A 17,715-nucleotide genomic window follows, 5' to 3' on the forward strand; every position below is an offset into this window, starting at 1 on the left:
CACCGGAAAGCCAACAGTGAGGATTATTTAATTTTGATGTCACATCTTTTTCATTTTGATCTTCAGCCTCGCGTGTTGTCTTCAACCAGCTTGTTTATATGCTGTGTAAGTCTCCTCCTATTTTATGATATGCTGACTTATTTCCTGCTTTACTGTCCTGATGTTGAGATCCAGGTACATATATCTATTGCTCATGTTTGGGAACATGGCTAGATGTGTTTCTGTCAGGTTAATCTACAATCGAATGTGGTTCAATGTCAAGACCCAAGTATTTATCATGTTCTTCTTGTGAGATGTCTTCGTTATATACGTTTACCGACGAACAAGGGTCTCTTTTCAGTAAGTAAATGATATGGTATGACATGACAACATGGGTTGGCTTGCTCAATAGGCTAGAAGGCTATTTTTGAAAAACCATTTTGAAAAAAAAAATCTGAAAATTCTAAGGATTTACTTTAGCCGGAATAAAAGTTATTTCTGCAAAAAAAATCGATTTGAAAGAAAAATTGACGTTTGAAATAATTAAATGTCCAAATCTGCGCATGATCTATCTGTTTTGGTCGCACTGGACGGTTTGTACGGATACAGGTCTTATTTATACATTATTTTAATAATTTTGTGTTACAATTAGATATTCTGTTGTGCGTCGATAGTGTTAGGGACCCTATTGTAAATATACATCGTTAAAAACCCCAAATAAGTGGTGTATTTTCGTTCCAAGGCAGAAAAATATTGCAAGGCGGGAACCAGCCAGTACAGTTGAACATTCAACTTATTCACAACAATAACATCATTCTAACGTAAGTATTTATCTTTAATTTTGTGTTTGTTTAGTTTTGTCTGAAGTATAATTAACGTAATATCGAGGTAAAAACATTTTAGGTTAGGCATCATATGTTTTGTTTATTATGTATCTGATTGTCCAATAATTTTATTCTTTTTTAAGGTGCCTAATAATAAACAAAATTATATTCAGTACAGTGTGGCTCGTATAAGTGTATATGAAATTAATATATGTTTCTAAAATATTTCAAGAATGCCAACTAGATAGAAGAACATAGGTTTCTAACTGAACTCATTGAACATTCACTGTTGTTCCCTATGGGCCACATCAAATCATCGCCATCATCATTAAATTTATATAATTTAAATCTTTTTTGTGGTAGAGTAAATAATACTGTTTATATATTTGAGGGTGAACCTCATTTGTTTTCTTTATTGTGTATGAATATTTTAGGTAGCCCAGTCAAATACATTTGCATCTGTATCTTCAAATATTAAAAAAAAAATGTTTTAGTAGGTTTCATATCAAAACTATTTTTCAAACTGCAGTATATAAGATAAATAGACCAAATAAAATCGAAGCGCGCTAAAAAGTTCAAATGTTGGATTGAGGAAACGATGGTTAGGTAACAGTAAGTGACGTCAATATTTCGTAGCTGATATGTGTGTGACTTAGAATGGCGGATAATTACTATTAATTAATATTTCTTTGATTCATTATTACAGTCATCTGGCCTATTGCTTCAATTACTAATAAAGAATCTTTCTGATATACACCTTTTTATCATTAATTAAATAGAAACATTCTTTTGAGACACCTTGTAACCATTTGTCTTGGAAATAATATTGTATTTCTTCCTAACATTTTTCAAGAGTAAATATCGATCTTCCATGGTGAATGTTAATCACTAATATATGAGGGTCGAAATCATCTGTATTTAAAAAATTAACCAGTAGATGGCACAACCTATACATTATAAAATGTTTATGATATTATGGATTATTATTGTCTGTTGTAATAATTAGATAAGTAAAGGGAATATAACTTTAAAATATAAAAGAAAAAGTAGAAGAAAAAAGAGTTCACTTAAATAAAAATAATTACACCATCGGAATCGCTTGTAGTCTAGTGTAATAAAATTTGTATTTAATATTTCCAGGGACGTTATGGCATTTTTAAGCCCAAATATTTATTTTTATCGTCACTAGACTATTAGTATTCGGTTAAGAACAAGTGAAGCGGTGTCAGAGCTATGGTGCTCTAGTATACCTACTAGGCATCATGCCCAATTACATTTAATGGACACATTTAACTAGATGGGTATTTTATTCCACAACAATTTAGTGCGTTCATCTAATATTTCATCCTAATTGACGGGGTTTTGTTGAATGGGTAAATAGTTTACTTTATATATTTCGATTTGTTTCAAATGACACATGTCAAATTATATTATAGAATTAATATCGGTTTATATTTAGAGTTGTTAATGGTAGATTTGCGCATAATGAATCGAATATCGTTTCCATTAAAGTCATAAAATTAAATTAGAAATATTAGATGAAGTATTCTACTTGACACATAACGGTAATTCAATATACGTTTAATAATTTATAATCTATGTGATATATTCTAAAATACGTTATGAATAATGGGTTATATATATACGGGTATCACCGGGAGTAAATGATGTCGTAATATATCTGAAGAAGCAATATGGATCAATATTACCGTGCTAAATCAAAGCCTACTGTAGTCTGATACGAGGTTCTATATATCCAATCTATTTAGTGCTCTATAAACATTTAGAAAATCGGTGCTAGACGACAAATTTGAACATCATTCTATTTACCTAATTAAAAGTTTCTTGTTATTTTATCCTCCGAATGTTATAATATAGCAAAATATCTCGATTAGTTCACATTCTAGCAACAGTGCTAATTGCTGAGTTGCTAGTCGTGTCTCGAAGAGAAGCGTATTGCGATGGTGTGTTTGATATTTATAGTGAATATAATGAATGGAGATGTGTGTGGTAATTTTTATTAACTTACCGTGCTCACCATCGTTCATTTCTCTTCCTGCTGCTTGCTCGATTATATCGTTCAGTACCATTACATCTAATAGAAAACTTGATGTTATAGAGATACGTCATGGATTTTCGTTTTGGTGATTATGCAACTAGATATACTTTGAATTTATGAAAACTTCAATAACATAATTATAATATTACTTACGTAGTTCCTATATTATTTCAGTTTTTAGTTTTGAGGAATGTTTAAGCGTTAAATGTTGGATATACGAATTAATTTTTACAGATTTTTTTCGGAATATTCCAAAACTTTATTTGAAATAGAAATATTTTAAAAAATTGGTTGAGTTTATTTTGACATTAAGTAAAAAATGATTCTAAAGCGCGGAAATTAATTTGTAGCATTCTTGTTGGTTCTTGGTGTCTTGTGAAGCGTGTAATAATTGGTAAAAATGTTTTAAAAGTTATAATTTTGGTCTAATCCTTGTTGGGTAAAGACTTGGCGCAAGAACAATAAGAAATGGTAGGCTAGCTAGTAGTTTGTAAAAGTAATTGATAAATTATTGAACCAGAAAAGGTAATTTTCTCAACAGGGGAGTATAAATTACTTAATTTTACGTGGTTGTGAAATCTTCCATCAATTTAGGCTGCGAGCTTCACTCGCGTGCGTCATATTCAGCAGATTTTGCGCTACCTGACTATCACTTTTTTTTGTGGTATGAGAGGCTTAACAATTTTGATTTTATCTGCTCGAAGCCTACAAATTTTTCTTGTGTTACCAGACAGATAGCGTAAGTTCATAGAAAATAACGGACAATATAGGAGGCTTCCGGATCGGAAACCCGCTTGATTGACTAAAACAATTCACGGTTCGCAATCGTTGCTGATTGCGTATCAGAGCCGCCACCCTGAAAATGCAATCTGTAACAATTGCGAAACAAACAATGACGTGAGTCGACAATATTTCCAGGTTATGTTAATTGTAGGAATGCAGAAAAAATATCGATATTATTTAGACCGATGTATTCCGATATTTGTTGGAATGAAATCTATCGGTAGTCTTATAATAAAGTATTGAACTTTTTTTGAAAATTCTCTTCTTCATGTCAAAATAATTTTGTGTGAAAAATTAGGGTTGGAGTGAAGAAATATCGATCGAGTTTATTAAAAAGAAGTATTGTGGAGTTATCTGATATTTTTTGTTCTTCGCTATATGGATATTTAGTTAATTTCCTAGTTAATTGTTGCCTATTTTTTATATGAAGTACGAAAAATATCGTAATATATTTATGTTAGTTAGGCAACTTAATATACACCTAAGGTATTCGGATCGTTAAAGATGACAGACTGAAATAGTTTTATCATTTAGTTCCGTTTAAAGGAATCGATTGTAGTATTAAAACTGAACCTGGTTCTATAATTTATTTCATATTTTGAATAACATAAAACTAACTGATCTCATAGAGGTTGTCCGGTCTGAGCTGTTAATATTAGATTCGAATTGGAATACATATTTCTTAACTACCATAATATTTCTGTATAACTATGTTTATCACGTGTTAGTATATTAAAACTTATTAAAAATCGATATTAAATTAACAAAAAACCCATTCAACAAATTCAAAACTGGATAAACGTTCGGATCGGATTAACTTTGCACTATTAATTTAATATATATATAAATTTTTTATATACAGTTGTTGAACCATATTTGTCAAACTGTCACTGTTAAACGCGCGAAGTTTAAATATTCGTTATCCAATTTTCTTAATTTTTCTTTCCGTAGGAATATTCTACGAGGTATTAGAAAACTTAAAAAAAGAGACGAATGAAATCGGTAAAGTCGTTCTGAAGTTATGGCATGACCAAGGGAAATAGGGATTCATTTATATATACGAGGGCGGTCTGATTAGTACTTAGCCTCACCGCCAAATGGTGCTAATATCACTAGAGAAATTTACTATCGTGTAGTACATTCTCGTAGATGGATAGTATCGAAATTATAGCCGAATCGAAGTGGTAGTTTTCCTTTACCGCGTACTTTACAAAAATTGGAAAGGAACAATATCGGTCGGTGATCCGTTTCTTGGTTTTGGAAGGGAAATCGTACAGGGAAATCAAAGAGCACTTGAATGCTGTGCACGATGACTTTTCTCCTTCGATGACGAGCGTAAAATATTGGTTTAACGAGTATCAATGTGGTCGCACGTCAGGTTTTGATGATACATTCCCAGGTGACCGCCGACTGAAGGTGTGCGAGATAGCTGAGACGGAGGTATCTCAAAACACTGCGTGGATCATATCCTGTATGAAGTTTTGGACATGGGAAATTTATCGGCGAGATAGGTGTAGCTTTTGCTAATTTTGGACAACAAGCACAACCGTCTTGCACAAAGCAGTCTTTTATGCTGTTTAAGTGCAATCCGAAGGAGTTTGTGGGTCGTTTCGTGACTGTCGACGAAACATGGTACATGCGAAAGACCGAGGAACATTATAAAGAGTAGACTTCATCAGGTGAATGTGCTCCGAAGAAGGCGAAGACCGTCATATCGACCGGAAGGTGATGGCTACCATTTTCTGTGATTCATAATGTGTAATCTACATATAATACATGGAGAAGGGCAATAAGGCTACAGGGCTGTATTATGCCGAATTATTAGGCCGATTCGAGGTCGAATTGCAGAAAATCGGCCTCATTAGACGAAGAAAAAGTGCTCTTCCACCATGACAACTCGCCACGGCTAAATTGGTCGAATTGGGCTACGAACTGAAGCCATTTTCTGTATCCATGTATTTTCCAAATTTGGCCCCATGCGACGTATTTTTCAGACGGGTTAAAGAAGTTGGAGTATTGGTGGGTTAATCGTATCGAGCTAAAAGGAGACTCTGTTTAGAAGTAAATCGCTACTTCTCCAAAATTTTCGTTTTTCTTTTGTAGACTAAGTATTTATCGGACCACCCTCGTATGTAGATTAAAGAAAGAATGGATCAGTAATTAAAAAATAAAATAAAAATAAGTTACCTTTCATGTCCACTACTGTTTGTCGTTGGGTAAGGTTCTCAACAAACGGATTGTCCAAAGTTTTCACCTTTTCACAAATCTGGCTAGTTGGTCCATCCTAAAACCAAGACAAATACCCCAGTTATTGTATCAGTATCGTAGCTAAACTGGTACTAACTAATAATAAGACAAGACTTACATAGTCTCCCATTTTGGGTTTATGCGTATATTCAGTAATATTATTCCCTGTGATCGCTGGTCCATTTCTCATCGACCGCATCAGTAGTTGAGTTTCCTTCGTCATTACTTTTCCATTACCCCCGAAACCGCCCAAAAGGTCTCCGTGTGAGGTGTAAGACATCCGTGAAGCGTGCGAAGTGTACGATGAATGACGTGATCCTAATTTGGAATATCAAAGTTAAGAAACGAAAAAAAAAACAGCCGTTGAATAAAAAAAATCCTTCAGATATTTTTTCTTGTTCGAATTCATCCCCTGTTTACTTTTGGACGGGCTTTTTTGTTCGTCCGACTCCCCTAGCATTAATTTCTTCCTTTTCACACATTCCCCTATTATTAACCGTCATTCCATAACCAATTACGTCAGCTTATATTGCTCGTTCTTGAACGGTCCTGACAAAATGGCGGATGATGATTTAAATGTAATCATTCATTTCGAAATTAATACGTATATTAAATCGACAAATGTCCCTTTTCTCAATAATATTCAATACTGTCGGATATATTTTGATCTCACATAAAATTAACTAATTAATATAAAATATTCCGAAAATAATTCTTGGGAAAATTGTCATAAATTATGCTTTATATTTAGATAGTTATAAATAGAAGTTTTATTGATAAATTTAACGGTTATATTATTACTGGTAATAAAGACTTAATAAAATGTATTTATTAACAATTGTCGATGTTGTTTATAGTTTTTTCGTATAATAAAATTCAACTATTTTGTATTTTATTTCATAGTTTATTTGTTTTTGGTGCTTTTGATTAAATTTCCTACTTGAAAATAGTGGGATATAAAAGAAAAAAAAACTGATGGATTGTTTTTTTGTTATTCAACGACAAAGTGTCTTGTGCAAGTGAAGAGCAGCTCTGTCGATAATAAAAGCTCGACTTGAGATCGAGTTTTGATTATCGAAAACCAAATAAAATGTTCAAAACGATACGTACCTAGATTGGCATAGTACATGGGTACGACCATAGCGCCATTCTCTTCACTCATTGGTGTTACTGCGTTCGAATCGTCAGCATAAGGCAGGTGTTCCTGGGCATCGAGATAAGTGGAAAGTACCAGCGGTTTACGGTCACCAGGTGGTGCCACCATACGGCGATTGTTGCGCGAGGTGAACTGATGGGACCCTCTGGAACCTCGTCGAAGGTTGAACGGAGATCCAGGGAGACTCAGACTTGCCTGAACACGGGACATGGTCTATACATGCATGAGGCTTTTAAATTCGGATGATTGTATGTTTAGGCAAAAATACGTTCTTTTATCATCTGCCAATAATCGGTGTCTCATTACTAATAACAACTTTATTCGGTTTTATCGGAAACTAATTTTCAATGCAATATTGTCATCGTTATATGCGATACAATCTATCGCTTGATTTGAATTAATTAAAAATTAGTTACAAGTGTTATTGAAATATCCTATATCGTTTTCAAGAAATATTATCATTCCTATATGTATGTTTATTAATATATGTAATTCTATCAGTTTCGATTCAGTATCACTTCATTATTTAGCATTCCCGTCATCGAAAATCTCTGCAATAATGTTTATAAACTCTAAAATATACATGGTGTCCATTGGGAAATAACATTTAAATTCCGTGCCAATGTATAATGCAGGGCAAGGTTTATTTAACGCTCTGCCGTATTAGATACTATTAGAATGGAATGAAATCGGTAATTTAAAAAATTAGTTACAAGTGTTATCGCAATATCCTATATCATATTAAAGACATTTTAGTATTCGTATATATAATGTTATTAAATTAATACGATTATGTTATTCTCGATTCCGTACCACTTCACTATCTAGTGTTTCCATTAATAAATCCATGCAATATTATTTATAAACTCTCCAATATACACGGTGTCCATTGGGAAAGTTTATATTTTTTATTGTGATTGCGTGGAAACAGATAATGGGTCGTATTTGAGGCTCTCGGTTTGATATTGAGGGATATTTTGAGAGTGTTTATTAAGTACTAGATGCCCTCAGTGATAATTTGCTACAAGATTGGGTGAAACATTTAGGGTAGATTCTACATCTTTATCTCCGAGATAGTATTCGAAATGAAGTTACTTCTTTAATATGCGACAATCATTGCACAGTTGATAAACAAATTCATTGACGTAGATTACAATGGTTTGGAAATTTTTGTTCAATGAAAAACGAACCTATTCCTCACAAACTTCTGTGGCGAAATCGATCTTTTGGTTGAAAGATGCGACTTCCGAAAGACACATAGATGAATATCATAGAAAGCTATCTGAATAACAGAAGATTAACTTTGTCCGAGGCTAGAGCAGCTGCGCTCGATCTCCAACTCTGGCGAAATATAGTGAAGAGTCTTCGAAGTCCTCCGGTACCAACAGGGGAACGGTGAATTGATGATAATGATGATGATTAACTAAGGCCATTGATATTTCACTTAATTATAAAGAAAAGGTTCTATATACATTCTTAAAAAATCGCGAGTTAATTATTTAGACGTAATGTCCTAGACGAATTTTGGTACTCACTGAATAAAGTAACACATCATTCCAGTCAAAAGACTTAAAGACAAAAAGTTTTCTTACGTTTTAAGTTCGGTAACCTTGAAATCAGTCACACTGAAGGCCACGATCATAGCTCTGGTTGATATCGTTGGACTATTTCTTCAATGATACTTTCGTTTCGTTATTATTTCTATTATGGACAGAAAATGAAAGGCTTAAGGAAAATATTCACCCAATTATATGTAAAAGGGTACCACAAATATTGACTGAAAAAATTACGAGTCTGAACATTATCAAAAATAATGAATGTTATGACCCGCCCTATATATATTTTCGCATAACCAGTTATCGTATACATTTAAGTTATGATAATAAAGTTTCTTAATGTATTAAATAGTTTTTAATTGAGTTAGTTTTGGAGTTGTTTCCATACAGTTCCCGTGTTGTATCAATTATACATGCTGGACATCTAGAAAGTTCAAAGACAAGAAATGTCCTTCCTCCATATTTCATTAGAGTTGACCCACACCAGGAACATTTCATAATGCATTCAATTTAAGCGTGTTTCTATTCGAAAAGCCTTCTACAGACTACAATGGGAAATGTATAGAGTTAATTTTAGATATATCGATTCAATTTACGAGCTATTTTATCAAATACGTTAGCATTTATAGATTTCGCTTGATAAATACGAATAAAGTTGTTTTCGAAATAAGTTCATCTTACCATCCTTAGCATTGTAAGTGCGTGAATGTTTGCAAAATTTCGGATTAGTTTTCATAGAAGAACGCTTTTTGAACAATGAAGCTATACAGGCATAAAAAAAATTGAGTTTGTTTAGAAATCCAAAGTGTTACGGTCCAAATTCTGACAATTGTCTGATTATGATTAATGCTGTTGTGGGCCATGTCACGTGTTATATGTAATGTAACGAAACAATGCATATTTTGATGATGTATGGCGACTACTCACTAAGATAAAGTGGGCTTGCAAATGAAAGATACTTAAATGATATTGCGAAAACTAAAAGTAAAAGTGCAATGCGTTTGCTAAATACCATCCTGGCAGAGGCTTGGTGTTTATCAAACAAAGTCTGAACACTATAATTGTCATGATTTTTATTTACTTTTGGTCTTTCTGAATTTGGGTTTATCATTTGAAATAGAAACAGTATCAATCATGGGGCTCAAAATAACAATCAGGACACTTACAGCGCTGACTTTCCTGATCTTGGTGGGATTAGTGGGTATTCTTCTCTGCTCACTCACAGAATCTAGTCCTTCAGATCGGATGCTCATCTTTTCTTTGTTGTTGTCGTCTTGTCCTTTCGGTTGGTTCACGAACAGCTCGTAGCTGTGACAAGAAAAGTCGGATGGGGACTTGACGATGTCCGTGCTCCCTGCTGCAGCTCCTGCCGCTGCTGCCCTAGCCGCTTCTTCCGCTGCTGCGGCTCTGGCATCAGCTCGATCTTGTTTCGCTTGGGCTGCTTTCTCTGCTTCCTGCAAATTACAGTTTATATAAATTTATTGTCCACGCAGGAATATAATAGATAGCTTACTCGTATGGCCTCTTCTTCTGCGGCTTCTTCTTCCTCAGCTTTCTTTTGTAACTCATCATACGACATAGCGACAATAGCTAAGATCAGATTAACTAAATAAAATGATCCCAAAAATATAATCACAATAAAAAATAACATATGCCAAGGACCAGCCGATCGTAGAACCTGGAAAATTCAGCGTCGTAAGTTTTGAATGATTGAAGATTTTGTGATAACGTACTAGTTGGTAGAGATTTTCCCAATAATCCTGAGTCATTAATCTAAAGGCAGATAGGAAGGCCCATCCGAATGTATCAAAACTTGTGTAGCCGTAATTAGGGTTATCTCCGTAACCTTGCAGACACATGTAGCCAGGTCTACATTGGCCAGCGCCAGAAGAGTTACCGCATAATGGTATTTCACCATTTTCATCGTAATACCAGTTAGCTGAAAGAGTTACAGTGATAGTGTCTATATTTTTCAACACTTTTTTGCCCTAGACATTGTGATATATTAGTTTTGAAAGATTTTTTAGCGGAATTGAAATCCTTTAAGTCAAATTATATGCCAACGTATATTTGCTATAAGTAGACATATGTGGTGAACGCAGAGATATTGTTCATTCCGTTAGTTTACAGAGGAACGTATCAGATAGTTGTTATTGATTTTTGTTCTGCTTTCAACTATACGAATTATCCTATATTATTTTGGCCAACTCTGGAAGCTGAACATGTTTCCTCAAAATTATAAAAATCCTTCACGTGTCTTAATGATGGTTACGTTAGCTGAGTACGAGGGGAGAAGTAATTTTTTGAATACATTTGCGATCTTTAAACTAAAAGAAACGGTAACTGTAAAGAAGCCACCGAAAATGTATGACCTACTCCATAATAAAATGACCTATGGCTAAAGCATAAACCAAAACAATCAAAAAGAAACAAAGAAAAAAGTAGCAACCACCAACGGATTGTTGCTAAAACTCATAGAAAGGTGGGAAAAATCGAAAAAACTTATTGCATCGTTCTCTGAAGGAATTCAAAAATTAGAAAACAAAAAGCCTGTGGCCTCAATAACAGGAAATGACAAATAAAGACATTCAAATGGTAATTTGGAATATAAATGAAATCTAGCAACATCATGCTGATCTACAAGTATTCCTGGAATTGCAAAAAATGGATATTTGTCTAATACATGAAACTCACGTGATAAAAGAATCCTTTATGAAATTTAGAGAATATAATTTTTATCTCACCTTCCTGCTAACATTGCAAGGGGAGGAGACCCCATAATAATAAAAAAAAAGCACATTTGCCACTATCAAGAATCCGGGATCAGTTTAGAGAAAAGCAAGTAGCAGTAGTAACTGTTACATCAAGCAGCAGGATAACATTCATTGCAATTTACTACCCTCCAAGGTACAATCAAAAGAAGGATAATTATTTGATTGTCCTAAATAATCTAGGTGAAAAATTTATAATTGGTGGTGATTTTAATGTAGAAAATATAAGATGGGGATCTTGAATAACAACTAAAGGTAATCAACTTCATAAAGCGGTTGCTGAGCTAAGATGTATTTACATGTCAACTAGAAAATCCACTTATTGGTCGACTGATCTAGAGAAAACCTCAGACCTGTTAGATTTCTTCATAGTCACAAACATAACATCCAACTATATGGAAGTCGAAGAAAACTTTGACCTAAGTTCAGATTACATACTAGTGATTCTGTCACTTAGTGAAAACATAATAAGAAAGGAACAAAATCTGATGTTAACAAACAAGAGAACAGACTGTGAAATTTGCTGAAAAAGTGAATAATCAAATTCAACTAATGTACTCCTTAAAACAGACGAACAATTAAATTTGAAGCAGAAAAATTCCAACAGGCTGCTTGGAATAATACTCTAGAAATTAAGAGTACAATAAAAGAAATTGGAAAGGAACCTGAAAGAAATCAACAAAAAGCTACGACAACAATAGCAACAAAATAAAACGGCTGAAAATAGAAATATTTTAAACAATATAATCTTAAGGTTGAAAAGTGAAATACAGCAAACTAAAAACAAATTTATAAAAAGTATTATTTCAAAAATTTAACAGATTACAAGCAAACAGATTATTCGCTCTGGAAAGCCACTAACTACCTAAACTGTCATATCTACCCAGTCCAGATGTAAGAGCTACGCGAACATTGGGTACGTAGTTATCAAGAAAAATCTGAATAATTTGCTGACCATCTAAAAGAACCTTTAAACAAAACGAAATTGATATTGAATATAATTTGCCAAACATAGAATCTGAAAACTCAACGATGATGAGGATAATAATGTATTGATAAATTTAATTTCAGTATTATTTAGGATATAATACGCATTGAACGACTAACATATATGGCTTGACTATAAATGAAGAAAAGTCCAAATTATTGACAAATGAAGAGCAGGATTTCAAGAGAAGATAAGATGGTGATAATTGACATTTCTTCTGTATGGCTCTAGTACTTAAACATTGTCAGTTAGTGTTGAGGAATAAATCCTGAATAATGGAAGAAAAAACGAGCAGCAATATTTAAAATCCTGCGGCATCAACGGTTGATTATAATGACGGTAAATAGAATGGGTAACTTGGCACAATCCATATAATTACTTAATGATAACTGGCGTTATCAAAACATGTCATGTTGCAAAGCCACTTTATGATATTACTACTTGTAACTATTTTAGTTTCATTACTTCTAAATTATACTATTTATATTTCCTTCAAATGAGACGTAATGAAAATTGAAGTTGATGTTTTGAAACAATTATCTTTCTTTTTATTTCCAATGTCACTTCTTTAACGTATTTCAATTTATTTTACGGTATACGATATCATCATTTAAATTTAACATTGATAATAAAAACTTTGGTAAAGTTTATTATTTGTCTTACACGGATACCAAAGTGGGAGAGAAATATGAATTTCGAACAATTATTTAGAAGTTATGAGAAAAAACCGGCAAAACATTTGTGTACGCGTAATACTTTGCATAATATCTTTTTGAGGGAGTCTCAAAGAAAAGTTTAGTCTCTCTTACGTAACTTCGAATTTCTATTTTCATATCTAGATATTCGAAGACTTGATAAATTGTTGATATTCTACATAAAGTACATATAGTCTATTCAAGCTTTTTTTAGTAGTGTGATATTTGTGTCGTCGAAATATTACAATGTTGCCACACCAACTATGAGTTTTAGGTCAGTTTGGCTTTGCCATACAAAAAAATCTAATATAAAATAATTGAACAAAAATGTTATCAAATATAATTTATTTTAACATTATAGTATACCTAAAAACTACAGTTAATTATACAGCCACAATAATTTATAGGTAAGAGTTAAAACCTTTTATCACTGTTGCTTTCAAGAATTCTGCATACATCGTACAACTGGTCGCCGTCCGGTTGTCAGATAGAAAGAAATAGAATTAGAAAGAATACTAAGAAAACCCGTCTACATACAAAGTGGGTAACGAATCTTGACCATCTGCCATATTGGCTCAATTCGAGACCAAATATACGAAATGTATAAGAACAGTAAGTATACACACTATTTAATCGATATAAACATAATTTAATAAAATGATATTAGAGAATGTTTGGAAAGTACACATAAAAAAATTAGGGACACGCAGCTTTTCGAGGGATGTAAGACATCCTTTCATACGCTCTTACAGGGCGTAGGGTTAAAATAAATGATGTAAAGATAACCCTCGGAGAGGTTTAATGGAACTTCCAGATATTGCCTTAAAAATAATTCAATTTTTAAAGATAAAAATTAAGACCAAGGAAGATAAGCTATTTGAATTTGTGTATCTTGATGAAACTTGAATATTTTAAAATGGTTCATTGTGGCACTCTTGGCAAGACAGTAACAAAAAAGTGTAAAGACAACAAAAATGGATGGAAAAAGATAAAAGTTACAATAGCATTCGATTAGGTTTTGTTGGTTTTTATATTTATTGATAATTAATTGCAGATATATCGCTGGTCGAGACGGATTTCCATCAAAAACTGTTTGGATATGTGGAAGGAAGCATTGTCAACCATAACATCTTCGGGTTGGATGAACTCGATAAGACATACAGAGGAAGTAATTAATAAATGGTGAAGGGATTATAAATTAACAGTTTAGTGATTGAATTGGACAGTGAGTCGGAAAGCGACAGTGACTGAAGGAAACTTTCAGGATATGTGATAATGCTGAGGAATGCTGGAAATTCCTTAGACAGAGTGATGAAGTGATTGGAAACAACTAAAGGTATGCACATAATTTATTGAATATAACTGTAGAAAATAGTATTGTAGGGCGTGAAAGATTTGTGTGCACAGAGATGATTGTAATTGTTCAAAATTAAACATGAGCATTTAGAGCATTAGGCTAGAACGTATGAGGAGAGAATGAGTACCAACTGTTTTGTAGATATGGTAAATACATTAGACATAATTCAGTGATTAATTTTATGAAGAATGGTGTACACAGATAGTAGCAGAAGAAATAAAATATGCAGTGATACCAAGATGACACGTAAACACACCAGCTAAGGAAACCAGAACTAAACGTAAAAAGGCAAATATGCTCTCGAATGAACGTAAAATACGTTTCTCAGATATAAAATTGTTAATTAGGTGGATTAGGCCTCCAGGGCGATACCACTACATAAAAAAACGCGCCTAGAAACTCTACCTCATGGGTGGTGTGGAAAAGAGTTCAATGTAAACAAAACAAATCTAAACTACAAACTATTATACCTGTGTTCTTAATTGTAGTTTTAAGCCCTTCAATAATATATGTATTAGATATACTATAATGTTAAAATAAATTATATTAAGATTTTTGTTTAATTATTTTATTTAGATTAGAATTTCCTTGTATGTCAAAGCCAAACTAAACTAAAACTCAGAGTTGATGTGGAAACATTGCAATATTTCACAAATATCCATGACGCATTACTAAAAAAACTTTTGATAGGTTATAAGTAATATGAAAACTGATAAAACAATGTCTAGGGTTGAATCTAAATTTGACAAGAGTCCTTACTGTCATTTTGATTAAAGCGTTCCCAGTTTTCATCTGTAAGGTTACCCCATGAACCGTCCATTGGAAAATTCTTAATACATTTCTGCGTCAACACGCCCATGTAAATTTGTAATCCCATTAGAGCGAATACGGAAAGTGAAAACATTGTTAAAATTATCACATCTCGAAGATTTTTAACTGATTCTATTACAGCTCCTACAATGGTCTTCAAACCTGTAATGTACGGAAAACCATCGGTTTATTCTGGTCAGCGTGATAGGTAATAATATTGTTGCTTACCCGGTACAATAGCAACAGTTTTTAGAGCTCGTAAAACTCTAAACGTTCTTAAGGCAGCTAAATTTCCCAAATCTATACCCATAGTAACATAACTGAAATTTAAAATCGTTTTTAGATATCTATTGCGTAATTCGAATAGCATTATGTTGCTACTAAGTTATCTAAAAAGCATTAAAAATATTAGTAGTTAAACTAAGTAACGACAGAATTTATACCTAATGCATAGTTAATGATAAAATAGTGCCAAAAATGTATATTTCAATTTTAACGTCAAAAGTTAAGAAATAATATACTAAGAGGTATAGGTAGGAGGAATCTATAATTATTCTAACTCAAATATTATATCTATCGTCTAATCTAGGTAATTAAAATATATAAGGTCCTTTATATCTATCATCTGACTAACTTTATCAATTACATCATTAACTACTCACTTTATATCTACGATAATAAAACAAAGATATAGATAACAAATTTTCTTGAATAACTCACATAGTTTTGATTGCATTTTGCCAAAGAAAAAAATAACAAATAAAATATCGTATAGTTCTTTTTGCCATAGCTGTGGAGTAAAAAAGGGTAGTAAATTTTTAAAGTTCATTTATCGACTTTCACTAAAAGGCAGCAAAAAAATAATCGAGAGGAAGTTCAAAAGGAAAATAATGTGGCTACATTTTCCCAATTAGTGTTCCATTTTTATTATCAGATTTATAGTGCGTCGGTTTCATTTTTTTTTGTTCACTATCTCGAAAGATACATTTTCCCTTTTATACGTTGCAAGAGATTTTACGTTAAGAATTAGTGATAGAATTATAATAATGGATTAAAGCAATTGATTTGAATTAAAAAAATTCTAATCCATTTTCTTTCAAAACTTTTTAATATTAAAACAGTCATATAATAATGTGATGTATTTATATGTAAAATAAAATGGAGGAGGAGTTTTTGGTTTGATAAGTGATGTCTAAATAAACCATTAACTATCTTTCATCATGTTTGGTTGTTATTTAGGGGCATCTAGATATAAGACATGCTTTATTTTACGGTTAAATTATGGAGAAACCAATGTCCATTTTGGTACACCAGCTAATCTCTAGTAATAAGGTCCTTGCAATCTAAGGTTCTGTAATTTAAGTCTTAAATCTCTTAATTGATAAATTTGGTAATGATGTTGTTATCATAAGACATTATCATAAGCAGATATGAGATATATCGCTGGGCAAAAACATTGCATATTTATATAAGAGACGTTTTCCTGTAAGTTTATTACTTTATAGTGTTTTATAGTACATATTGCTTCAACTGGATGAATCAATGTGCATTTCGAACTATAATCCATAATATGCATTAAAACTATTAACTGTAACGTAACCAACTTAGAGACCAATTCTGAAAATACCCGGTTTACTCTTGCCTAGGGGTGTGCCTAGGGCTACCGAGAAAAATATCGATATTTTAAAAAATGTCGATATATCTTCGCAAAATATATTGATATATATCGCAATTTAAACAGTTTATAAAAAATATTAAATGGTTTTTATGATGTTTAAGAAATATAACTAATTTTTTTTAAATACTTAACTTAATTTTTGTAACAGTTAGAAGACTAAAGAAAATTGATTTCCTACTTCTCACATGCCAGAAAATTCCTATAATTTAAACATGAATTTGATTCAAGAATAATTATTTTCATTTTAAAAAATATCGATAGATCGTGTTTAATATTAAAAAAACCTATCGATATATCTATATATCGCTGAAAAAAAATATCTATATTTTTTTGCAAAATATTTTGATGTATACATCGCAATTTAAACAGTATATAATAAAACTATTAAATGGTTTTTATAATATTTAAGAAATATATTTTTTAAAAATATCGAAAAATATCGACTTACAAAAATATCGATATATCCATATATCGGTCCAAAAGAGATCTGCCTATTATATCGATATTTTTTCAGCATCCGTATTCCAGCCTAGTCACTGGAGGCAGTTTTGTAACTTAACTTTTGTAACAGTAAGAAGCCTAAAGAAAATTAATTCCCTACTTCTCACACACCAGAAAATTCCTATAGTTTAAAAATGAGTTTGATTCAAGAACAATTATTTTTCTCAACCATATTAATGCGAGTCTAGTCAAATACTACATGAGGTCAAAAATGTTTGGTAAAAAAATACATCATCACGTATCAAAAATACCTCATATACGTACACTAAAAATGCAAAATTTTTGTCCAGTATTTTAGAACCATTTTATGT

At 32.2% G+C, this 17,715-nt stretch overlaps 1 protein-coding gene and 1 long non-coding RNA gene across 29 annotated transcripts in view; one reads left to right on the forward strand and one right to left on the reverse strand.

Annotated features, from left to right (window-relative positions):
• LOC143197042 (sodium channel protein para) overlaps nucleotides 1–17,715 on the reverse strand; it is a 106,545-nt gene that overhangs the window by 16,068 nt on the left and 72,762 nt on the right. For 15 of the 28 annotated variants that reach the window (XM_076405124.1, XM_076405121.1, XM_076405107.1 and 12 more), the window contains 9 exons: nucleotides 15,454–15,545; nucleotides 15,175–15,387; nucleotides 10,338–10,543; nucleotides 10,118–10,282; nucleotides 9,771–10,058; nucleotides 7,003–7,243; nucleotides 6,011–6,210; nucleotides 5,833–5,929; nucleotides 2,833–2,898 (listed from right to left, as the gene is read on the reverse strand). In XM_076405124.1, coding sequence (XP_076261239.1) covers nucleotides 2,833–2,898; nucleotides 5,833–5,929; nucleotides 6,011–6,210; nucleotides 7,003–7,243; nucleotides 9,771–10,058; nucleotides 10,118–10,282; nucleotides 10,338–10,543; nucleotides 15,175–15,387; nucleotides 15,454–15,545 — 1,568 coding nt within the window. Of the gene's footprint in view, nucleotides 1–2,832; nucleotides 2,899–5,832; nucleotides 5,930–6,010; nucleotides 6,211–7,002; nucleotides 7,262–9,770; nucleotides 10,059–10,117; nucleotides 10,283–10,337; nucleotides 10,544–15,174; nucleotides 15,388–15,453; nucleotides 15,546–17,715 lie in introns of all 28 variants that reach the window. The other 13 variants (XM_076405122.1, XM_076405110.1, XM_076405112.1 and 10 more) reach the window with 5 other exon arrangements.
• LOC143197048 (uncharacterized) lies at nucleotides 13,486–14,908 on the forward strand. Its single transcript, XR_013005915.1, has 3 exons — nucleotides 13,486–13,670; nucleotides 14,113–14,394; nucleotides 14,557–14,908. It is a non-coding gene; the product is annotated as an uncharacterized LOC143197048 (long non-coding RNA).

Source organism: Rhynchophorus ferrugineus, unplaced genomic scaffold (assembly GCF_030347505.1).
Source record: "Rhynchophorus ferrugineus isolate W39M unplaced genomic scaffold, kcgeb_rfMv2 rfM5, whole genome shotgun sequence".
Taxonomy (NCBI): domain Eukaryota; kingdom Metazoa; phylum Arthropoda; class Insecta; order Coleoptera; family Curculionidae; genus Rhynchophorus; species Rhynchophorus ferrugineus.